Genomic DNA, 25,370 nt, shown 5'->3' with positions numbered 1-25,370 from the left:
AATAACCAGCTCACTACCGTACTGGGATAATACATTGGAAGGAAAAGAGTTTGGGAGCACATTAAAACCAGCCAATTTACTATGACATGAGTTCTGTAAGCTGAACCTGCTTTGACTGATAACTAGAGACCAACCAACAGCAAGAAGGTGCTGTAGAAAATGTGTTACCATATTAGAAGCAGGAATTCATGCCAGATCAGTTGAACATCAGGAAACAAAAATGTTCTAGAAAGACATTTTCAAGATCACATATCACTATACACAGTAAGTTAGACATTTTGATTTGTCCTACAAATTCCACAGGTCACTGGACACAGACAGACAATTTACAGATAGTCACTGAACACAGCAGGTAACGTCATCCAGACTGCAGATAAAACATCAAACTCCTCTTTCCAGCTAATTAAGGAGGATCAGCATCTATATGAAACTGAAGCTTGCAGTAAGAGCTTTGCATATCAGTTATCTTTCCTTTGGGGCAGAATAAACAAATGTCTCTTGCCCTTTGTAAATATTTGTAGCATAGCATGATACATTTTGGGATTCAGGGCACACAAATCTCTTGGCATCTGAATAATTCCCTTCACTACCAATACCACTGACAGGGTGGGTTTTTAAAATATATCTCAAACAGAGTTCACTGGAGATGATACTGTTCCATAGCCTGTAAAAACATAGGAGCTGGCCAAATTGTTCACAATAGGTTTGATATGTCTTCCTATTTGAGAAATTATCCATGTTTCAACTGATTCAACAATCAGGAAGTTCAACTGCAGAAAGCTAGCCTTCTGTATTGATGGAAATTACTATGGAGTAAACTCATTCAACCACTTCACCTTGTGCCAACCTTTGCATGGTTACTTAACTGAACAGCCTCCAATGAATACAGTGTTATTGCTGTTGCAATGTTTTATCAGAAAGAAATCAATGTCACTGAAATGATTCACGTTCAATCCATCAATGAACTTTTATACTAACCTCTTCAGACCCATCTGCTTGTATTATATTTCTAGAATGTGCTATAAATTAACTGGAAAAAATGCATGAATTGCATCTGTACTACCATGATGTTGTACATCACAACTGACCCAGTACCTGGCGTTTCTGAAGCTTCCCTACATCTTGAATGTCAATGTGAACATACCCATGTTTTCGTATCCAGTGTACAACTTCACACATTGTATCCACTCTAGGTTTGTCCACCAAGCTTTGCAAAAGACATGGGCATATGCCATAATGGCGAACCCATGGCACGCATGCCAGAGGTGGCACTCAGAGCCCTCTCTGTGGGCACATGTGCCGTTGCCCCAGCATAGAGTTTGTCAGAGTTTGTTACTAGAAAGCCAGAGGGACACAGCACTTTGCAATAAATAAGTGGGTTTTGGGTTGCAGTTTGGGCACTCAGCCTCTAAAAGGTTCACCATCACTGATTTAGGTGTTAGGACATCAAACATGACCAGCACCTGCACCATTAAGCAGTCTCTATATTAACATATCATCATCCTTCATAATTTTTTGATTGTGTGCTACACAGTAAAATTCAATTTGTGCAATGAAGATAAGTTTTCAAGTTATATTTTTGCAGAGTTTATGCAAAGGCCTTTCAGAGAACCATGATATGGGAGAGCTGCTTTGATTAATTAGCTTCAAATTGTGGCAGGCTATTTGTATCTCTTGCGCATTAGCCATGAGCAATTCATTGGTCACATCTTCTGTTGCCATAGCTTTTGTGTTCAAGGAGACCAGAAGTTAGTTGCTATTATCAATCTCTCCATTTACTACTCTGAAGATATCAAGTCTTTTCAGTTGTTCAGTGATTTTTCCCAACCCCACAGTCTCCAATACATGGCTATTATATGCAGAGACTATCAAGAGCATGTGAAGCATTATCATCATCATCATCTACTACTTGTTCACAGATGCATGGTCATTCACTTTCACATTACACAATTATAGGATTATGATTCCGCTATAACAGCCTTGACTATACACTGCAAAATCCTAAGATATACAGTTTTCTGAGGCATTTAGAATGCTACCCCAGAGACCTGTAGTGCTTCTCCATATCCCAGGATTTTGTAGTATGGAGCCATGGCAGTTAAAGTGGAATCACAGCATTATAACTGTGTAGTATGGAAGGGGCCCCTAGTCGCACAGAACTTATCCTTAGCTTGTCCATTCCATGTGATGCCAATAATTCCACAATTAAACTTGCTGATTTTATTTACCCTTTTTGTATGTTTGGATTCACTACAAAATTTCTAGGAGGAAATTGACACTGGACCTCTAGCACTGATTTCTTGATTTTTTAAATTACCAGTACTTTATTTTATTTTTGTTTTACTATCAGCAAGGAAGATACAATCTTGCATAACACAATTAGTATCACCACAGACTGTGAGCCAGGCATTAAAGTAGTATGCAACTGCCATCACTTACAGCCTGTATAAAATTTATCAACATCTCTATATTCTACCATTCTACATTTTCCAAATAACTTTTGGGCTTTCACTGCTCTTAGCACTGAAGAGCTAGATCACCAAAGTCCCCCCCCCCAAAAAAAAAAAAGTCAGTATGGACTACCAACAATACCAGAAAGGTGAGTTTCACTGATTTGACGTCTACAACAAAAATAATTTACTTGTGACAGGTTTTGTATTTCCAGAGGGTTTGTGATGATTGGTAACAGCTAGGACTCCAGGATGGCTCCCTCTATCGGTCAGAGTACTTCAAATGCTGAGACACACCACAATTTGGATGCTTTTAGATCAGTGGTCCCCAGACTTTCTTAGGCTACTGCCCCCTTTCCTCTTGGGCAACAACCCTAGTGCCCTCCATGCCTATTTCTTGGTATTAGGTCCACTGTTCTACTGGAGGAGGTAGAGAGAGAAGAGAGAAAGTATCCTAAGCAAGGGAAGCAGCTGCTTTTGGTTAGTTGCACATGAAGTAAATGAAACCCTGCTTGCTGTTCAACCCCACTGGGTGACTCTGGGCAAGTCACACTCTCCCAGCCATAAGGGAAGGCAATGGGAAACCCCTTCTGAAGAAAATTTTTCAAGAAAACCACATGATATGGCACACAACAATTGCTGCTAGTGAGCCCAAGGAGATTTTCAGATGGGCAAAAGAGATGGGAGTATCAGTTCCACGTAGGGTTGCCATAAGTCAGGACCTCCAAACCGGGACAAATGTAGGACAAGATTTTCAAATGTAAGATTTTTTTTTAAATGGAGGGCACACAAAACAAGTGATGATTTAAAAAAAATGTTAATATAAATGCATGTTTCTTAGGCATGATCAAAATGGAGGACATTTGGCATTATTCCTAGACAGATGGCAGAAATGTGCTTCCCTTTCTGGCCAAAAACCAGAAGAAGAGGAGGAAGAGTGGAAGAAGCAGAGGAGGAGGAAGAGGAGAAGAAGAAAAAGAGGAAGAAGAGGAGGAGGAAGAGGGGAAAAGGAGGAGGAAGAAGAAGAGGAAGTAGAGAGGAAGAAAAAGGGGAGGAAGAGGGGAAGAAGAGGATGAGCAGAAGAAGAGGTGGAGAAGAAGAGGAGGAGGAAGAAGAAGGGGAGGAAGAGGAGGAGGAAGAAGGGGAGGAGGAGGAGGAGAGGAGGAAGAAGAAGATGAAGAAGAAGGGGAGGAGGAGAGGAGGAAGAAGAAGAGGAGGAAGATGAAGAAGAAGAGGAAGAAGGGGAGGAAGAGGATGAGGAGGAGGAAGAAGGAGGAGGAAGAAGAGGAAGAAGGGGAGGAGGAGGAGGAGCAGAGGAAGAAGAAGAAGATGAAGAAGAAGGGGAGGAGGAGGAGGAGGAAGAAGAGGAAGAAGGGGAGGAAGAAGAGGAGAAGGAGAGGAGGCAGAAGAAGAGGAGGTGGAGAAAGAAGAGGAAAGGCTCTTTCCCCTGCCTGGCCGCCTCCGTTGCCGGCGGAGGCGGCGGCAAGGCAGGGGAAAGGGGCCTCGCTGAGGCGAAGCCCTTTGGCCCTGTCAGGCCACCTCCATTGCTGGTGGAGGAGGCGGCAAGTTAGGGGAAAGGGGCCTCGCTGAGGCGAAGCCCTTTGGCCTTCTCAAGCCGCCTCCATTGCCGGCGGAGGAGGCGGCAAGGCAGGGGAAAGGGGCCTCGCTGAGGTGAAGCCCTTTGGCACTGCCTGCGTGCCTCCGTCGCCGGCGGAGGAGGCGGCAAGGCAGGGGAAAGGGGCCTCGCTGAGGCGAAGCCTTTTGGCCCTGCCTGGGCGCCTCCGTCGCCGGCGGAGGAGGCCAGGCAGGGAATGGGCCTCGCTGAGGAGAGGCTCCTTTCCCTGCCTGGCGTCCATCACCGGGGGCGGGGCCAACCTGGGGCGGGACCGTGTGGACCCGCCTCAAACCGGGAAAGTCCCACCCCCAGGCGGGATATGGGAACCCTAGTTCCATGCAATTGTGTGGAGATTATCAGATGACATCATGTGATGTCGCGATAATCCCGTCATTGTCCCGTGAATAAAGAGGAGTTTTCCAGCCACTTTTCATCCATCATTTTGCTGGTCTCAAAATCTCCCAAGTTCCAAAGGGAGCCGCGCAAGTTTGTATTTGGGAAGCTGAGGCTGGGGGGCAGCTTGGGAAAATGAAAGAGGGAGGCCCCTCTATGGAAGGAACAACGCTGTCCGAATGGGGTGCCTGGTGAAATGGGTGGGTGGGCAGGCAAACTCAGCAGGATATCCCCCAGAGGAAGGACGAGTTATGCTGCCACCTGGGCAGCCCATGCCAAGAAATGCCCTGCAGTCGCCCTACTCCTCCTCTTTTTCCTCTAGGCTTTGCCTGGCAAAGGGAGGGAAAGGGGAATAAAAGGAGGGAGAGGTAGGAATAGGAAACCCCAGGAGTCACCAGAACATTGACAGCATCCAGTGCAAGATAGAATGGAGGAAGAGCCTGCCCCCTTCCCTTCCCTTCTGCCCTGGCTATCTGGCTTGAGCTAATTAGTCAAGGCAAAAAGGAAAGAAGGGTGCATGCCTGTCTATCCCTCCCTTTTGTCTTGGAGCCAGCTGGAGTCTTTCTTTCCCAAAGAAGCTTTCCTCCTTGGGCTCCTTACAGGGTAAAACCAAGCAGTTTCTGGGAAAAGGTGGGTATGGCAAGTATTTTGGTGCCCAAAGAGAGGAGGGAGCAAAGGAAGGGGAAGGACAGGGTCCCTTTGCTCTGTTTCAAAGTAAAGCAAAGCTGGAGGAGCCATGCTATGTCTCTCACCTCTCAGCCAGGACAGACACAGCTTGTTTCCCGCACAGCTCTCCATTCGGCCTCCCTCTGTCCTGTCCCAGAATAGTGTACAAAAGAAGTTTCTTACATACATACAGTTTATTTATGACAGCCAAATACAGGTTATAGGCATCAAATTACAAAAATAATTAAAACCCTTTAAAACTTCCACAGTCAATTCGCTCTATAACATGTAGAGCAATATGTTTACACTAAAATTACAAAAATATTTCATATAAAAACATCACAATTTTCCATACTCTATTCAAATTAATATAATCTGTTTACTGCATATTCCCATGCAGGCCTTCATCCTCAAAGTCTAATCTAAGTTTACCTGCTTTCACAGCAATTCTAGCAGTGTTGAACATAACAGACTTAGTTGTATTAGCTAACAAGTACGTGATTTTCTCCAAGTCATTTTGGTTAGCTACAAGTTCTAAACTTCCCTTCAGAAACTTATCTCTTTGGGGTTTTATGTATCTTACAATGTAGCATATAGTGTATGGTGTCTTCAATATGCCCACTTCCACAAATGCAAGTAAGTTTTTTGCAACAAGGGTTGCCATCATTCTCTTCCACAAAAACCTCAGCTGCAAGTCTTCGGAAGCTTATGCGACAACTTTTTTCACACAGTCTCAAAGGTGCTAAAGGGTCATGTTTGGGGGTGTCACCTTCCCACACCATTTTTGTTGCCTTGGGTACAACTGTTTTGGCCTACATGCCTGTTTTTGTCACACTAACATCGTTGTTGCTGTGTGCCTTCAAATTGTTTCTGACTTATGACCATCCTAAGGCGAACCTATCATAGGGTTTTCTTGGCAAGTTTCTTCAGAAGGATTTGCCATTGCCTTTGTCTGGGGCTGAGAGTTTGTGATTTGCTTAAGGTCACCCAGGGGGTTTCCATGGCCAAGCCAGGATTTCATCCCTGGTCCCCAGTATCCTCATCCAATGCTCAAACCACTACACTACGCTGGCTCTCATTTCAAGTAAAAAGTGACATGCTGGACCGTTGTAAGATCTGAATGATATCTAAATTCTCTTCCCATTTTCAGTCCTCTCTCTCACCATTTGCATAATGAGGCTACTAGTCTGCAGTCTGAAAGGATACCTTTCCTTTATATGTGCCCCTCCTTACCAGACTAAACAAAATTGAACATCACAGATAATTTACGGGGCAGGGTGGAAGAGGAGAATCACATTTCTTTCACACCTTCACATGTACATGTTAATGTTGGCAGCCATTTATTTCAAAAGTTATGTTTTTAAAGTTGCCATAGCAACTGCCATATAGCACAGAACATATGTTACTTCTGAAGCAGACAGTATCTTCCAAAATAAACACAATATGAGCACAAACAGTTCTTACAGTCTGTCTGCGACATCTGAAATGGTGTATAGTGTTACCAAACACTGCAAATGGTGGAGAGCACAAGGATTCAAAGCTTATGGCCTCCAGCAAAGATCTTGTACGTGGCCTATGGGTTTTTGTGAAGTTACCACAGACTCCAAGACTTTTTTTGCCAGTGGCTTGGAGGTTTAGTCACTTCTATACTTCGTAGCCACTACACACTTGCCATCACTGACAACTGTCCTGAGACTGTAGAGACCATATTGGTTCCACAACCTTGCCATGTTTTTGGAAAGCTTCCTTCCCCTGGAGACAAAAACACTGCCAATCCCTTGACAAAGAACAGCAGGCTAGCCTCTGAAGCTGTTGTTGTTTCTTTCACTGCTTTGCCTTTTAAAGGTGGACATTGTTCCTGAATTGTGACATTGCAGCTCTAGCTGGAAACATTAATAGGTAGCTAATCCTCCAACTGCTTTAACAAGAAAGGCCACTGAGTGGCCCATTGCTGGATCACTGCGCACAAAGGTTGACTTCTGAACTTGTGATCTTTTTAAATCCAAGCATAATCATGCTATGATTTACACCAGCCTTGTCCTTGACTTGTTTTGGACTACAGCTCCCATTATCCCTGACCATAACCATGATAGTGCAGGTTGGTAAACATTGAGGCCCAAAACATCTGGAGGGGCTCTCTTGTGAAAGGTCAGTTGACACATTCAACCTCTTGTCACAGATTTGGAGAAGGGGGATTATAAGGCCCAACCAGCATGGGAGAGTATTGACATATAATCCAACAATGCAACCTTATCATACTCGGAATGCTTTCTGCTCTTGGCTACACATGTGGCTGCTCCCATGGAGGGCAGAAATACAAAAGAACAACATTCTGTCAGCTGGTGAACATTTGTACACATGTTGAGGACTGGAGGGCAATTCACCACTGGGACTTGCCATGGATATTCAGATCCTTGTGCCCTGGTGAAACAGTGGTTAAAAGTTGGTACTGCAACCAGAAGGTGGTAAGTTTGATCCCAGAACTCAGCCTTCCATCCTTTCATACGTCGGTAAAATGAGTACCCAGTTGGGAACAATTGGCTTACAGACTGTAAAACGCAGAGTGCTGAATTCACTGATAAAGCAGTATAGAAATGTAAATCTTACTGCTATTGCTGCTATGTATAAGGTCCACTCTATTGCTTTCCTTAAATTTTCCCCATTTTCATTAACCCAGAGGATGTGTGACAGATAAGTGGGAGACAAAAGAAGTGTGATGCAAACTCTATGAAATCTTAAAATAAGCACTTCCACAAAAAATCTTTTAAAAATTAATTACAAAGAGCTGATTTACACCTCAAGACATTGTCTAACACAATAACAATACACTTTGGATTCCCTTCAGATATAAGCAAAAGGATAAAATGTAGGCCTTGCTTCACGCTTTTTCTTATAGGAACATTAAAGGAACTGCAGACTGTGGTATGTTTCAGAATCAAATTCCTAGGCCTGGCTCTTAACTTATTTATAATAGATTTGGAAATGGAAAGCAAGGATAAGATAGCTAAGATCAAATGAACGCAATGAGCAGGAGAGAGAGAAAGAAAGAGAGGAGCCACAGAAGAACAGAAAATCACACTAGGCCTTTCCAGATGGGAAGGAAATTCTCAGATATGTCTTAGCAGCATAGCAGTGCTGGCCCCATGTGGGCTTAGAAAGCAATTTGCTTCAACTCCAGCGATAGATATAGAAGGGGGGAGGGATGGATCGTGCAGAAAGATCACTTGTCTATTTCTTTCCACTATCACCACTGTAAGAACAACTAACAGGCAATGGACATCCTAAGTGCTGGACAAAATACACATAAAAGTCAGGAGAAGGAAAAGATTTATGAGATAGTCGGGCAGGTTTGGGTTGTTGGGTTTGTTTGTTTCATTTTAATCTAACAATCCCTGATGAATGCTCTCCCAGGAGACAGTTGGCAGCATTCAATTTCCATATAGCAAATAAAAATGAAGATACCCAGACAGTGGGGAAGAATTAATTCAATCAATTAAAAAATTTTTTTAAATCTAATTAGATTATATGTTTAAAAACCTCAGGTCTTTCCAAGCATTTCTACGAGTTTATGAAGTCTTACAGTTTTTATAGGTATAAGAAAAGCCTGTTTACAGTAATACAGATCCTTTATTATTGTTGTTTAAAAAGTAGTGGAGACGATCAGTTACTGAGACTCCAAACCTCAAAAGCTCCTTAACTCAGTACATCTCATTAGCAGTACTCTTGGGTACATGACTAGAGTGTTGTCAGTTAATGCAATTCCCCAAAACTGAACTGCTAACAAAAAGAAGGAAAGAATTTTGCAAATATTGTTTTCAGTAAAGAACCAACTATGTAATGTAAAAAATTGTTGCTCTTGGCACTGTTGCTCATTTAATTAATAAATAACTTAATTTAACAACTTAATTTAGGATATCAACTAAATCCCATCATTTTTGTTCAAAAATAAATTTAATTGCTATGTTTCATTAGCAAATTTCCAATTTAAATGGCATTAATTAGTTGGTTCCTATTACATAATGTGCATGTGTGCGCGCACACACCAAACTTTTAAACAATAAGGATATGAACCTGCAACTCCAGGCCTCACAGGCTGCTTCTTCAACTTTTTTTTTAATGCCTATACTCCCCACACACTCTGAAAAAAATGACCAAAAAATGACTATTTCCACTCCAGAAAATTCCAGGAGCATCACTCTTGCTTTAAGACACCCCACATGTCATTTTGCAACACACACACACACACACACACACACACACACACGAAGATTTACAAAATTGGCAATAGACTTCTGGTTTTGTTTTGGAAGAGCTAATGCAACTTGCAGTGGGTCCAAGGGGGGCAAATCTAGCTCCATGACTATCCAATATTGCCATTCACATACTTTTTAGAACAACGTAAGCATGGAAGGGGTGGAATATACGTTTGAACACCAGGGGCATCTTGTTAGGTTTAACCCCAGTCTACAGAGATGTTCTTTCACAAGCTTCATTCCTCTTTCTAACCTAACATTTTGGTAATAGGTTTTCCCTGTTGTTGGTTTTTCTCACAAAGGTTTGAAAACTGAACATTTGAGCTGGCTTACTTGAGAAATATTCCAATCCATACAACGGAGAGTAAAGATAAACATGAATCACAAGATTCTGTTCAGACTTCAATTTATCCATGGTATAATTTAAAGACTGCCTGATTTGATTCAGGCCCAAATTCTAATCCTGATTCAAAAAGCCAATTGGATTTATTTGTTTGTTTGTTTGTTTGTTATATTTATTTATATCCCACTTCCCCCCAAAATTGGGACTCAAAGCAGCTCATAATTTAAAAGAACAATAAATTAAAAACATACAAAACGTGAACATTAAAATAGAATTAAACTATTATAGTATTAAAACAAATCACACAATATATTTTAAAAGACAAAAGCTCATAAAAACAGTTGTTTATAGCACTCCCTAGCCCATTTTTAAAAAAACTGTCTGTTTTAAAAGCGTATCTGAAGGACAACAAGGAGGGGGCCATTCTCACCTCCCTGGGACTTTGAGTTTCTGAGTCTGGGGGCAGCCATCGAGAAGGTCCTCTCTCGTGTCCCCATGAACCATCAAATTTTTAACACCGCCAACTGACCCTCATTAGAAATACACAAACACCCATAACTGGTTTTTTGTTTTTGTCAATATGGGATATCATTTGCTGATATATGAAGGAAGTACGCCTATCAAGAATCAGACAAGAGGTAGAGCAGCTTCTGTATTGTGTGCTAATTTCCAATAGCTTTTGTATATTTCTTGGCTGAACTGGATTATACACACACACACACACACACACACACACACACACACAAAAGCTGTCACACTTCTGAATGGGTAGAAGGGTTTTGTTTTGTTTTTGCAAAGGCTTCCAGGAGATATTTTAAAACGGGAGCACTTATCACGCATGTTTTTGGTGGACAGTTGTTCTAAGATGATAAACAAACCAGATGCGACCCTAGATACGATTTTGCTTGTGCCAGTGTGGTGTCGTGGTTTGAGTGTTAGTGATTCTGGAGACCAGGGTTCAATTCCCCACACCATCATGGAAATCCACTGTGAGTCACACAGACCCAGAAGATCCCGTGATAGCCTTAGGCCTTTGCTATTGTATGCCTCCAAGTCATTTTTGACGGTAACCCTAAGGCGAACCTATCATAGGGTTTTCTTGGCAAGCAGGGAATTGAATCCCGATTTCTAGGGTCATCATCCAACACTCAAACCATTACTCTGGCTCTCTAGCCTTAGGCCTAAGGTTATTATAAGACTTGAAGGCACCCAACAATAATTTCTGTAAAGAAAAATACGTTCCCTTACAGAAACTCTCTGGTAAACAAGCAGTGCTGGAGCATTGGCACTCAACTATAGACCAGGGATGGGGAGCTTCTAGCCCTAAGGGACCCCTCTCTTGTACATGAACCTATTGTGCAGCCACTGTCTCCCACAACACTGCATTTATCTCCATTTACTGATTGGTGTTTCCCTGCTCAGGACTGAAGAAAGGCTATCTATCTTTCTAAACAGTGAATGGAGATAAAAAAGGATTTAAAAGCAATTAACTTATATACCTTTTCTTTTAAGTAAGAAAGTATCTCAACTTTATATACCTTCTGAGTAGCTATGTATAGAATGAGTGGTGGTTTGCATACCTGAAACCCATTACACTGGGACAGCGCTTTGGACAAAAATGTTTCCCCATCCCTTGCTAACAGTCACGTATCAGAGCTCAGAGGTGTACGTAAATCCAACTGCAAGTCCCAAATGGAATAGAAGCGCTCAATAAATTACTGCATGGTTAGTCAAAATTTTGTAAATCATATTCCTTCAATGGGTTTACTGTGGTTGGAAATAGGAAATGGATTTAGGCCAAAGTTCATTAAAAAAAGTTCATTTTGGATGTTATTCAAAAAGGAAAGTGGTTTATGCTGCTTGCAATTTTTTTTTCTCACACCAACACTGTCTTTCAAGTACTGTACTCAGGATTCATAATTCATAGTTACTCTTAACAGCTTTGCTCTGTAGAATTAGAAAAAGACACACATCACACATTAGATATTCTCTTTGATACTGTTTATGCAGTCACCGCCCCCCACATGAAGCTGAAAACTCACCAATATTGAGGCCCCATGTATTTCAATGGCCACACACCTTGGACGTGCATGCCATTTTGTTCCCTCCTTGCTCACCGCCTGCAAAAAGTGAGGTTGCTGACCCCAAAGCCATGAAAAGGGAGGGACGACTGTACTTCCTTTGAAAATGTATAGAAGCTTTTTATCAGGAAATAATATTTTTCCTAAAGTATACAATGTTTCTTGTGGCATACCTGTGTTAGCTTCCTGCAGTAGGGGAAAAAAACCTAAGGTCATAGAATCATAGAGGTCTTGTGGCATGCTGCCTCAGTGTGTGGTGGAGTTTCCTGAGTATTCCTGCATTGCAGGGGGTTGCAATGGATAGCCTTTCTGGTCCCATCCTACCCTATATGATTCTACAGTCTATTAACAGCTTATTTTAAATAAAACTTATTAATACTTAAGGCGCCACAAGACTGTCTCTCCTCTCTGTTCCCCTCTTTCTTCCTCTTTAAAATTTAAATTCAAAAATACACTTTCCACTTGATTATGCACTAAATAAAATATAAAATTAGGTGCCACAAGGTACTTGAATGATGTTTGCAACCCTAATTCAGAGATCTGCACATTGTCTCATTATTTGTTATGGAAAGCAATACCCGACAATAGGAAATCAAACAGAGAAGAGTCATATGCCATCTTGCACATGTAAAGAAGGGGTAGACCTTGGTACAGTATATTAATAAGATCATCATACAGCTTCAAAGAGAAAAACTTGGTCCAATATTTTTTCAGCTACCAAAGACCCAGAAAGTTCAGCATCCCTTTTTACAAGCCAAGCAAATATTTATATTCCCTAAACAATATATCTGAAAGTATTAGGTAAAAAAATAAAATATCTGGACAAATAAATGCTTGATCTGTTAAGGCACAAATTGTCTTCTTTCCCTGCCCAGCACTACATATGTACAAGCACAACATTTTGTGCCCCATTAACCCTCTTGGTCAAGTCACACTCTCTCAGCCTCAGAGGATGGAATGGCAAACTCCCTCTGAAGAAACTTGCCAAAGAAAGGTCCATGATACGGTCACCTTAGGGTCACCATAAATCAGAAATAACCAGAAGGCACACATCAACAAGAGCAACAACAGCCCTATTACATGTGGCATGCATGATCAGAGTGAGTGAGGTGGCATTGCTTCAGATCAATTATCTTCCATTCACAGTTTGTTTATCACAATGCCCAGGTCTCTGCCTTGTCCCTCCTCAGGCAAGCCAAATAAATAAAATAAAATAATAAAAAATAAAAATGGGTCATTTATCTGCCCTGTTGGGCACCAGGTTTAGACATCTTAACAAATAAACCTTGGATAGAAGGCTATAGGTTTGCTTAGCTGCTCCCTCTTGCAGCAAGAGTAAACAGGGAGAATGCACCAGAAAGCAACCTCATTTATACTAAGCCAAAATTTCCAAGAACTGATGCAGTGATAGGAAAACTGCTTGACTCAGGGCAACTTTATGTGCTCTGAAGTCCTATATGAATAGCACTGTCACAGATTTATCTATGTGGAGAAAGTACCTTCCATCCCTCTCACCTGCCCTAAGGACACTGACAAGCTCTACTTTCCAACAGCAATTTATGCAATTATAGGAGAGGAGGGGAGTGAAATGCTGTTTTCATAGAAATAAAGGACTACTGTGAAAAGCACTTGGGTGTACAAGTCATGCCAGGGTAGATGTTATTTCTTTTTTGCTGCAGCATCAACAATGTTTAAAACCTCACATTCATAAAGCATAGTACAAGCTAGGGTGAAGTGTTCAACTCCAGGGTAGAAAAGAAGTTTAAAAGCCTCTGCTATAAAAATACTGCGGAAGAAGAAATGATACTCATGCATTTTAAAAAGTGATTCAGTTGCCTGGTTTTACTTTGAGGTAGTTGAGAAGTCCCCAGTCCAGATCAGGAGCACATTCTTGATTAGACTCAGCCTCCATGATGTGGCTTCTTAAAAATAAGAGTGGCCATCTTAAGTTTTGCTTTTGTTTTTTTAACAGCATGGAAAACATATGAAAAACGTAATTGATGATGATGATGATGATGATGTAGAGAACCAGTCAGTATGGTGTAGTGGTTTTAATTTCAGCTTGGTCATGAAAACCCACTGGATGACCTTGAGCAAGTCACACTCTATCATCCTCAGAAGAAGCCAATGGCAAACCCCTTCTGAAGAAATTTGCCAACAAAGCTTTGTGATGGGTTCATCTTAGAGTGGCTATAAGTTGAAAAAGACTTGAAGAAAAACAACACACATAAAGATATAATATAGGAATAAAAACATAATATGTAACTAAACACACAGACAAAGCCTAAAATGAGCAACACTATTTCTAGAGGATATTGAATCTCTGTAGGGCAGAGCCAGAGCTGCATTTAGGCTGAGTGTGGCAACTGCCTCAGGCAGCAAAATTTGGGTGGATGGAAGTGGCAGCTTCTTCACCCACCTTATCATCCTTTTATTGGAGGACAGAACTGTGAGCTCCACATGGCCTTTCCTGCACCTCCTAAACTAGCCATAGCAGGAGTTTGTCCTGTTGCCAAAGTAAGTTCAAAGTGCCAATCCAGTTAGCTTCTCAACTCAGAATGGGAATGGGTGCCACTTTGTTCTCTCCTTCAGGCAAATTAAAAAATGTTTTTGGCTGACCCTTGGGTAGGGACAGTTGCCAGGCATTAAGAGCGCCGTTGTCTGTGTGCTTTCCCTGAAGCAACTAGTTGGCCACTAGTGCATATCCACCCGTGTATAAGTTGACCTTATGTATAGGTCCAGGGCAGGTTTGGGTGCCCAGACTATGGATTTTGCAATGGGTCGTGGATAAGTTGAGGGTAAAACTTACGTGTATGGAACAAACAAATCTTTTCCCCCTACTTTTAAAAACGCACCAAGGGAACATACTTAGGAAGAGCTAAAGAGAAGGAGTCGGTCTGTTTATTTGAGGGGTCACTTGATACCAGGTCAAATGGCATTGCTGATCTTAAATCGCTTACATTTATACAAATGCAGTTAAGGAAAGAAATATAAATGATGAAAAAGAATGAGAATGAGGCTTGGAAAAAAGTAGGAGGGGAGGAAGAAGAACAAGGAAAACATCCTGCCTCTCTTAGGGACCCAGCATGAAGGCAGTGACAAGAAGCAGAGGTGAAAAGCCCCTCCTGACGTGGAAGCAGCACTCCCACCTCCTTATTCCTCCCTTGCTGAAACCAGAGAAAAAAAGGCAACCTTCCCCTTCTCCCTTATCTTCTTTGTCAGTGCGAGTGGCATTCAGCAGCAATGTGGGTGAGTCTGAAGAATGTGCTGTGTGCCAGTTTGGGCACTTCAGGGGGAGTGGAGTGATGGCAGCCATTTTTAATAGGGACTTGCTGTTTAAGCCTCTGTGCAGAGAGACTGCAGTGGCCATTTTTAATAGGGGCTTACTGTTGAAGCCTCTCGGCAAAAAGATTGCCAAGCCTCACAAGGCTTCTATAGTAGGCTCCTATTTAAAAAAGCTGCTGCCACCCCACTCCACCTCAAGCGCCCAGAATGGCAGATGCACCACATTCTTTGGGCACTCTATTCCAACACTGAACCATGTATAAGTCAACCCAGATTTTTTAGGTGGATCTTTTTGTCAAAATGTTTGCAATGTATACATGAGTACTAGCCTAGCTAGGTTCTTTGGTCTTGTTCAACAGGGCTCTTTTTATATCTTTATTATGTACATGCCTACAATGAAGTGCTCCTTATATTCTCTATAAACTATGGAACTACCATCTTTTATTCTATATCCCCTTTTTACCTGTACTGGTCTATGACCATAATAAAGATGAACTAGAACTAGTCTTTTATTTAACTGTTCACCCCTCCTTCTCACCTCCTTATATCCAATAAAATGAACAGCAGTTAAGGTCTTTTGTGTATAACTCAGGCAAAGTAGAGCACAAAGTGACTTTTGAGAACTGGCCCCCTATCAAATGTTACCCTTTCAGACTACAATTTCCATAAGTCCCCTGCCAGAACATCAGCAGGTGAATTCTGGGTGTTGTAGTCCAGAAAGTAATTGTTTCCCATAGGCTCTGTGTACTACATAGAACTGTCCGTAGAGACAAAACTGAGTAACATCTCCATATAACATACTCATCTGTCTAAGTAAAAGTGAGAGAAGTAACATTCTTGTCTTTCAAAAATAAAATTGGAAATGGTTTCAGGAAAAGCAGAAAATTGAGACCCCAGGAGAAGGGCAAAGAGCAAGAAAACGAGAGTTCTGAAAAACTGAGACCAAACTTCATTCCAGGCTTCATTGGTGTATCAGTTGTGCTTCCAACAGTTATGTCAAAGCACCACCTACAGAGAAATTAATGAGAGGGAAACTGAAATACTTCTTTTTGTTATTATGAAAAGATGATTTATTGACTAACAAAGATTGCTAGTTTCAGTCATTTGTTATTTTGCAAAGAACGCATCTGATTTTGACATCTCAGCATTAAATATAATATTCCAGACAAATATGTCTTCTAAAATGTAATATCTAATCCACACTGGATCTTTTCTTTTTTCCTTTTTTTTATTCCCCCTTCAAACCATTTAAGGCTTGTTTTTAATAAAAGGAAAGAGCGTAACACAACACAACAAATTTTTACAGAAATCCATTCTACATTATCAAATATTATTCAACACAATATTGACATAGGGCAGGAGAGTTAGAATACAAAACAAATAGGATAGAAGTCACAACTGGAAAATTAACAGCTTGCAATAAATGTCATGCAAGAACAGAACATCTTGCAATAAATTTACTGCAGAGAAATGATAGCAACTAATGATATCAATGGCAAGAGGCTGTAAGTTAGGGAAACTCAAAAGTCTCAGCAGTTCCACCCAGCATGTCCAAAGATAATAGATTGTTGGAGCTGTAGTCCAAAACATCTGTCAGACAAAAAACACCCCCAGATGTAAGTAAATGTAGTAGAGCAGAGTTACAAAGAAGACATGCTGCACTTCTCTCCTTTCACCATACCCCTGCAACAGGATTAAATTAATAAACTATGCAGAAGCATCAGTATATGTTGCTGCTATTTACAACAAAATTGGAAGATCTAGTCTGGGAAATTCTGGAGTTCAGCTACAGTAGCATGGAGCCAGTTCCAGACAGACATCCCTTTATTTATACTCCACGTTTTTCCCAGGTAGAGAATCAAAGTGGTTTACAAAAGAGAGAGAAAAATGTTTCTATAGGCACTGCTGTCACCACCCCAATTAGTCCCATGAACTATTGTTGTGGTGGTGGTGGTGGTTGTGGTTGTTGTTGTGTGCCTTCAAGTCATTCCCAACTTATGATGACCCTGTCATAGGTTTTTCTTGGCAGGATTTGTTCACAGGTTTGCCACTGCCTCCCCCTGTGGTTGAGACCTGCCCAAGATCACCCAGTGGGTTTCACGGCCAAGTGGGGAATTGAATCTTGGTCCCCAAAGTCATAGTCCAAGCATTTAAACCACCACACCACACTGGCTCTCTCACTTTATGGTATTACAGCCATATAATATGTTTAGGTTTAATAAGATACTGGTCAAGATCCAGTGGTGTACCCTTATGAGCAGCCAAATGAATTCTTCTTCCCAAGTCCTGAATCCTGAAGCAAACTTCTCCCAGAGAAAAAGATACTTGCCCTACTATGGAGCTGTTCTTAGCACCAAATCCCAGCAGAGCACTACTGCAGCTAATGAGGAACACCAATGGCTCACACAAAAGCAAATCCTTGTATTCCAACATATTTTTCTAAAGCGTTCTGAACTAGTTACACAAAATTCAAGCAAAACAAAAACAGCATAAGCATTCATTTCTGTGCTAGAAATGAGGAGGAGAAAATTAAATGGAAATAATTATGTTACCATGGATGTCAATGATCACTTAAGATCACATGAAAAAATATCACTGTCAGCAACTGAGTATCAGAGGAACACATGCTTACACTTTCTCTCTCTAAGAGCTTAGTGCTATGTCATAAAACTAAAAGGCTGCATAGCAAAAAATAATTCAAGCAACATATGACAATATTACAAACATGCCCTGGGGAATGCAACAGCTGCTTCCATCCACACAGTTCCATGATCTCTGCAGGTATTATGTTCAAATTCATTAGTCTGCGACTACAGTTTTAGACTATTATTAAGTATACCAGATGGCTATGTTTTTACATCCTATTCAAACTGTTCATTTATCCCAAAGTTTCAAAAAAGGAGAGGAAAAGACCCAACCATTTTTCTTCATGCAGAACAAGATACAAACAGAAACAGAGGTTTGCTTCACACTATAAAAATATGCAAGGGTAGTTGTGCTGGCCATTTAGTAAAGTCAAACAAAATTGCACCAAACAGTAATACCCTTATTGGCCAACTGAAATGCACAATATACTTGTTGCAAGCTTTCGAAGCTCCACTGGCTTTTTCATCAGGCAAGATGTTACATACCAAACAGGAGAAAATTTAGAGGTGTTAGTAAGATGACTGCATTTTGTTGTTTTTATCCTTAGTTAAGATGGTATGGGGAGGATATCTTTAGCAGGCTGGCTCCTCCTCCTCTGGCCTTTTGGCAATTGGGCAAGGTCCAAGAAATTTAAAGTCCATTTGCTTTTCAAGAAGGTCTCCTCTTTTGTAATCCAATATGTTTCCATTCCAACAACAACCCCACTGAATTCCAAGGGACTTACCTCTAAGTAAATACGCATCAGCATGCACTGAACATCAAGTTATAATATAAAGGGTAGAACTGCAGAACCTGGTGCTCACTGACCCAAGATTCAGTCATTCTGATTGGAAATAAAAGAAAAACGTTAAGATATAACATGTTTTAATTTGGGACTTTCTCCAGAAATAATGTTACAAAGTCTAGCACATAGGAAAAATATGCCCACATAAAGGCTTCACTAGCTATATGCCAAGAGCCACAGAACATGCTACTAATGAAAACATGACACAACACCATCTTAATCTCCATGGAAGATAAATGTGTACAATCCAGCTCTCATGGGAAAACTAGCATATAAAATAAGATGCTCCCAATGCCAAAAGACACATACAAATGAATGGTATTCCACTCTAAAGCTTATCTATACTAAATGCTCCCAGAACAAGATAGGCACAATACAGAAGTCTATATCTGTACTGATTTATGCCACAGAATTTTAACTGAGAACACATATATTTACCCGGAGTTAAAAAACTGTCCCCAGGCAGGCTGTTCCATAGTTTGGGAGCAATTGCAGAGAAGGCCCTCTGGGAGGTAGCAGTTAGTCTGGTTTTTAAAGGCTGCAATAGATTTCTCCCAGAGGACCTGAGGGTGCTGGGCAGATTATATGGGAGCAGGCGATCCCTCAAATAGGTTGGACCCAAGCCATGTAGGGCTTTAAAGGTTATAACCAACACTTTGTACTGTGCCCGGAAACTAATAGGCAGCCAGTGAAGAGATTTTAGAATGGATGTTATTTGGTCACTCCTAGTTTAACGGTGACCAGCCTGGCTGCCATATTTTGCACTAGTTGAAGTTTCCGGACTAGGCACAAGGGTAGCCCCATGTAGAGCACATTACAGAAATCAAGTCATGAAGTTACCAGAGCATGTACTACAGTTTCTAAGTCCTTTACTTCCAGGAAAGGGTACAGCTGCCGTATCAGGCAGAGCTGATAACAGGGGCTTCTGACCATCACATTCACTTGCTTCATCATGTGAAGTGATGGATCTAGAAGCACCCCCAGACTGCAAACACAGTCCTTTGTGGAGAGCGTGGCCCCATCCAGCATCTAGCAACCCTATACCTGGTTTGGGGGCCCCTACTGCAAGTACCTCTGTTTTGTCTGGATTCAGCTTGAGTTTGTTTTTCTTCATCCAGTTCATTACCGCCTCAAGATACTGATTGAGGAGAGAAATGCCATCTGTCATCTTAGCTGCTAACTGGGACATGGAGAAGTATATTTGAGTGTCATCAGCATACTGATAACACCCTGCCCCATGTCTGCAAATTATTTTTCCCAGCAGCTTCTTATATACAGTATATTGAATAGCATTGGGGATAGTATGACGCCTTGAGGGACACCACATTTAAGCTCTGTTTTCAAGGAGCGACTGTCCCTGAGCATCACCCTCTGGAATCTACTCGAGAGGAAGGACCGAAAACACTGTAGTTCAGTGCCACTGATTCCTAACTCTCCCAGACATTTCAAGATGATGTCATGGTCTACTGTATCGAAGGCTGCTGAGAGGTCTAGAAACACCAACCGGGTCACGCTTCCTCTGTCAATGCCTACACAAAGGTCGTCACCCAGAGCAACTATGGCAGTCTCCACCCCATATCCCGTCCTGAAGCTGGCTTGAAATGGATCTAGATAGTCGGTTTCATCTAAGGTAACTTGGAGTTGAAAGGCGACAGCCCTCTCGATCACCTTGCTCAAAAATGGCAGATGGGATACAGGCCTATAATTCTTCATATCCAGGGGGTCCAGGGAAGGTTTTTTTCACGAGTGGTCTAATGATCGCCTCCTTTAAACAAGGTGGAACACAACCTTCCCTAAGGGATGCATTGATGACACTTCCAAGAAATGCCATCAAGGTATCACACACACACCCCTGGACGGTCAGCCATGATGGGAAGGGATCAAGGGGACATGTCGTCTTCTTCACATTTCCAAGCATCTCGTCCATGTCATCGGTACTCATAAACTGAAATCGATCCAGTTTAATCTCAATAACAGGTTTATTGGACACGTCGTAAATCGATTCTGTTGTAATCTCGGCATCCAGGTCGCCTCTTATCTGAGAGATTTTATTTGTGAAGTAGTTGTTAAAAACTTCACAGCATGTCATTGTCGGGTTAAGTAAAGGGTTCTGGACAGGTGGAACCTGTGTCAGTTCCCTCACCACTCTAAATAGCTCTGCTGGACGGGACTCCGCAGACACGATATGTGCAGAGGAGAAAGATATCTGCATTGCATGTATCGCCTCTCTATAGGAATGAAGAAATTTTCTCTGATGAGTTCTGTCAGATAAGAGTCGAGTGTCATGCCAGGTGCGCTCTAGTTAGCCAACCCAACATAATAATTTTTGCTTGGAGCTCCAAGATAACAGAAATAATGCTATTTGCATATATCGGCTTAAATCTTGTATGAATTATCTTTGTGCTTTTTAAACATGTACTGAATTTGCTGTAAAAAACTACTTAAATAAAAAGTTACAGAAATAATATCGACATTCTACTATTAATTTTTAAAATAATTAATTAAAAATAAAATGCATGTGTATTACTACTAAAAACAAATAGGTATTGCTATGCATAGCAGCATCCAATGAATACTCTTTCATAGGCATTGCAATAATATGCAGCACGCATTACAATTACAATAGACCCTTGGTATCCATAGGGGTTTCATTCCAGGACCCCAGTAGATAACAAAATCCATGGATGCTCAAGGCCCATTCTATATAATAGCATAGTAAAATAGTGTTTCTTACATAAAATGGCAAAATCAAGGTTTGCTTTTGGGATTTTTTGTGGGGAGGAATATTTTCAAACCATGGACGACTTAATCCATGGGTGAAAAATGTGTGGAAAAGGAAGGTAGACTGTGTAGAGTTGGATCCTGGAACCAAACCCCAAAGCATAGCAAGGGACCACTCTACTACAGGCATTATCTATTCACATAAGAACTTCATAATTATTATAGATTATTTGAAGGCAAAGATTCTCTCTTCTTCTCTCGTATAAGCACTGTCTGGGATTTAACAGCCAGGAACAGCATTACCAGCATAACAGTCATTTTTGTCTCGCAAGAATGGCTTTTATAGCATCTTTAGCCTCTATCTGCCCAATTAGAGACAGATCTTCACTGGTTTTCAGTAATACAGGCAATTACCTTTCCCACCAACCAGAGAAGAGATCTTACTGGCCCTTTATCAGTAGCCAATGCCCTGTGAATCTAACTACAGTAGTCACTGCCTGTCATCAGCCATAAGTAATGCTTACATACCAACTACAATATATTTTTACTGGTACATTATATGCCATTTGCTTGCCTTCTCTCTGGTTATTCTGCTTTAACACTTTGTTTTTAGTTAGGTCGACTTCATACCTGGTACCAGCCTATGCCTACACTCTTAATATTCCAGCTTTGTACTCTACACAAACATGCTTGTTTCTTTACTATCCAGACTTCATGGGCTTACATTTTGCAAAAATCTTCCAAATTGCATCAACATTGCCATACTTGGTGCGAGAGAAAAATGTCAACAGGAATTGACATTTTCCATCAGATAATTACTCAGAAAATGAAAATCTAAAAGAAAAATGGGTAGTAGTATTAATAGCACAGAGAGATGTATAAAAGCAGTCATGGGATATAATGCAATAACATTTCAGAGACAGCCCATCAATGCAACAATAATCTAAATTTATGCTCCGACTACAGAAGTTGAAGAGGAAGAAATTAAAAAAACAAAACTGACCACACACTCAAACAGGGCATGCTGACATTCATAGGCAACTTTAAAGAAGAAGTAGGGAACAAAGCAAAACAGAAATGGATGTACCAAAACATTTAATTGTCTAATTGCATAACCTCTTCTCAAGACAAAAGGCCACTGTAAGGACAGAGGATGGAGAAACAGAATGGTTTCCAGCTGGCAAAGTCAGACAAGGGTGTATTAGCTCCTTATCTGTCAACTTATGTGAAAAACATCATTCAGAAAGCTAGACTCAGAGGAAGAAGGTGTTAAAACTGAGGGAAAGACAACCAACAATTTAAGATATGCAAATGATATTTGTACTAGTCGCAGAAAAAACAAAGACCTGAAATGACTGCTGATGAAAGTTAAGGAACAAAAAAACAAAAGCTGAATTTTAATTAGACACAAATAATGATCACCGATTATTTACATAACTTTAAAGTGGGCAATGAAGACATCAAAATAAAGATTTTCTATACCTTGGCTCAGTCATTCATCAAAAAAGAGACTATAGCCAAGAAATCGGGAAAAGGCTAAGATTTGTGAAGACTATAAAGGAACTAGGTAAGATCCATGGCAGTTAAAGGGGTCTCAAACTGGATTATTTCTGCAGTATCTTTTGGACCTTTGTCTCCTTTCATTCTTAGTTTTAGGGTCACAGTAAGTCACAAACGACTTGAAGACACACAACAAACAAAGCCATAAAACTAGACAGTGCATGTGTAATCTAGATGTAACTTGGAAAAGTTCCTTTTTTTCACTACAGCTCCCAGAACTCCCCAGTGAGGTGCTCCAAGCAGCTTGGGAATTCTGGGAGCTGTGGTCTAAAAAGGAACATTACATTTAGATGAACTCCACGGCCTCACAGCTAGCAAACCAATATAGATGCTCTATAATGCTCCGGAGTGTCTTAAGCTAAGGGTACATCTACACTGTAGAAATAATGCAATTTGACACTACATTAGGTGCTGTAGCTCCATCCTATGGAATCTGTACTTTTATAAGGTCTTTAGCTTTCTCCACCAAAGAGTGCTAGTGCCTCACAAAACTACAAATCCCCAGGATTCTGCAGGATGGAGCCATGGCAGTTAAAGTGGTGTCAAAACTGCATTATTTTCCACAGTGCAAATCAGGTTGTCCAGAGGTCCTCCTTTTTTCCAGGACATGTCCTACATTCCACCCTTCTGTTCAGGTCAGGAGGAATTCCAAAACGTTCTCTACTTTGAGCCTGACTAAAAAGCATGACTTTATTCACACAGGAGTGCTTTTAACTTTGATTATGGAATGCCCTCCATTTTGCGGTGCCTTGTCCTCCTTGGCAGTGAGGACATCTGGTCACCCTGGTGTAGATGCATCCTAGGTGCAAAAATAATCCAGTTTGGGATCGCTTTAACTGCCTTGGTTCAATGTTAGGGAAACTTGGGAACTGTAGTTTTGTGAGATATTTAGCCTTCTCTGTCAGAGAGCTCTGTTGCCACAAATAAACTACAATTCCCAGGATTGCCTAGCACTGAGCCAGGGCAGTTAAAGCAAACTCAAACTGGATTATTTCTGCAGTGTGTTTTGGACCTTAGAGGGTTCGACTCCCTCTAGGCCATGAAAATCCTTTGGGTGTCATTTGGGAGGAGTCACAGAACATTATCCCACTATAAAAATGTTGCTAATTCACTTCAACAGCTCTGTCTGCCTCCTGTTGCATTCTGGGACTTGCAGTTTAAAGGAAGGCACTTAGAATCCTCAGCCAGAGGGTCCTTAGGCCTCACTGAACTACAAACCCCAAAATGCAACATGAGGCAGTCAGAACAGTCAAAGTAGAATAGCAGCACTACAGTATAAGAGTGTAATGTGGTGATCTATTTAGAGTGCTGCCTCCTGTTGCATTCTGGGACTTGTAGTTTAAGAGGTGCATTGAGAATCCTCATCCAGAGAACTCTTAGGCTTCACTGAACTACAAACCCCAAAATACAATAGGAGGCAGCCAGGGCAGTGGAAGTATAAAAATGTAGACAGTAATCTACACCGGTGGTTGTGCTCTTTAAGGGCTTTTGGACTTCAGCTCCCAGAATCCCAGATTATTGGCCAACATGGCTGAGGGCTTCTGGGAACTGAAGTCCAAAATACCTTAAACCACTTAGAGCAACTGAAAGAAAGAACTTGGCAGCAGGAGCATTCAGAGGCTTCAGTCTCCTTCCTCAGACGCTTTTCTGAAGCCTAGGAAAACTTCCTTTCTTTTAATCAGTCTCAAAGGTGCTTAGGCAGTGGTCCCCAAACTGTGTTCTTTAATTTTGGACTTCGTCTCCCAGAATCCCCGGCTATTGGCCAACATGGCTGAGGGCTTCTGGGAGCTGTAGTCCCAAAAACCCCTCTTAAAGGGCACAGTTTGGGGACACCTGTGTAGCCCCTTTGTGACAGACTGAAATAAATTGGCAGCATGAGCTTTCAGAGACTTCAGCCTCCTTCCTCAGACGCTTTTGACTGAAGAGGAAAGAGGCCGAAGCCTAGGAAAGCTCATGCTGCCAATTCCTTTCTTCCAGTCAGCCTCAAAGGTGCGCTTTTGGACTCCATCTCCCAGAATCCCCCACTATTGGCCGAGATGGCTGAGGGCTTCTGGGAGCTGTAGTCCCAAAAGGGAGGGGGATCACTGCCTGTACACACTCTCAGCCCCTCTCCTGAGGTTCCCATTCCGTACCCGGCTCCTGCCTCCCTCCCTCCCTCCCTGCCGGGACTCACCTTCCCTTGCTCTCCTCCGTGCGCGCCTCCCGAGGCCCAGCCCAGCAGCAGCAGCCCCTTCCGGGAGGAGGCCTCTCTCTCTCTCTCCGTTGCCTGGAGCGGCGTGTTTGCAAGATGGCGTCGCAGGCCAGGCGGGCGCAGGTGCTGAGGCTCTATCGCGCCCTCTTGAAGGAGAGCCAGGGCTTCGCCGCCTACGGCTACAGGTAGGGAAGGGCCCGGCCTCCATGGCCCTCCTTGGCTGCTGTCTGCCTCAGTCCCATTAGTCGCTTCGGACTCATGGCCAGGTTTCCCTGATTTGGCCAGATTTGGTTTGCCATTGCCTTCCCCTGCTGAGGCTGAGAGAGTGTGACTACTGCTGCCCCATTTGAACCCAGAGCCCAACACTCCAACCACTAGGCTG

General features: G+C 41.8%; 1 protein-coding gene across 7 annotated transcripts in view; it reads right to left on the bottom strand.

The window, feature by feature from the left end:
* FARS2 (phenylalanyl-tRNA synthetase 2, mitochondrial) overlaps positions 1-25,096 on the bottom strand; it is a 282,840-nt gene extending 257,744 nt beyond the window's left edge. For 3 of the 7 annotated variants that reach the window (XM_042463950.1, XM_042463948.1, XM_042463954.1), the window contains exons 1-2: positions 24,971-25,096; positions 18,457-18,555 (exon numbers count right to left, since the gene is read on the bottom strand). Coding sequence is in view for 4 of the 7 variants with exons in the window: in XM_042463948.1 (XP_042319882.1) it covers positions 18,457-18,480 (24 nt within the window). In the remaining 3 variants the exon portion in view is untranslated. Of the gene's footprint in view, positions 1-18,456; positions 18,556-21,961; positions 22,071-24,970 lie in introns of those variants that run through there. The other 4 variants (XM_042463949.1, XM_042463952.1, XM_042463955.1 and 1 more) reach the window with 4 other exon arrangements.
* Between the last annotated feature and the right edge of the window lie 274 nt (positions 25,097-25,370).

This window comes from Sceloporus undulatus, chromosome 4, assembly GCF_019175285.1.
Source record: "Sceloporus undulatus isolate JIND9_A2432 ecotype Alabama chromosome 4, SceUnd_v1.1, whole genome shotgun sequence".
Taxonomy (NCBI): Eukaryota; Metazoa; Chordata; class Lepidosauria; order Squamata; family Phrynosomatidae; genus Sceloporus; species Sceloporus undulatus.
The sequence above is the reverse complement of the archived record's forward strand: the minus strand, read 5'-3'. Positions and strand labels throughout refer to the sequence as shown.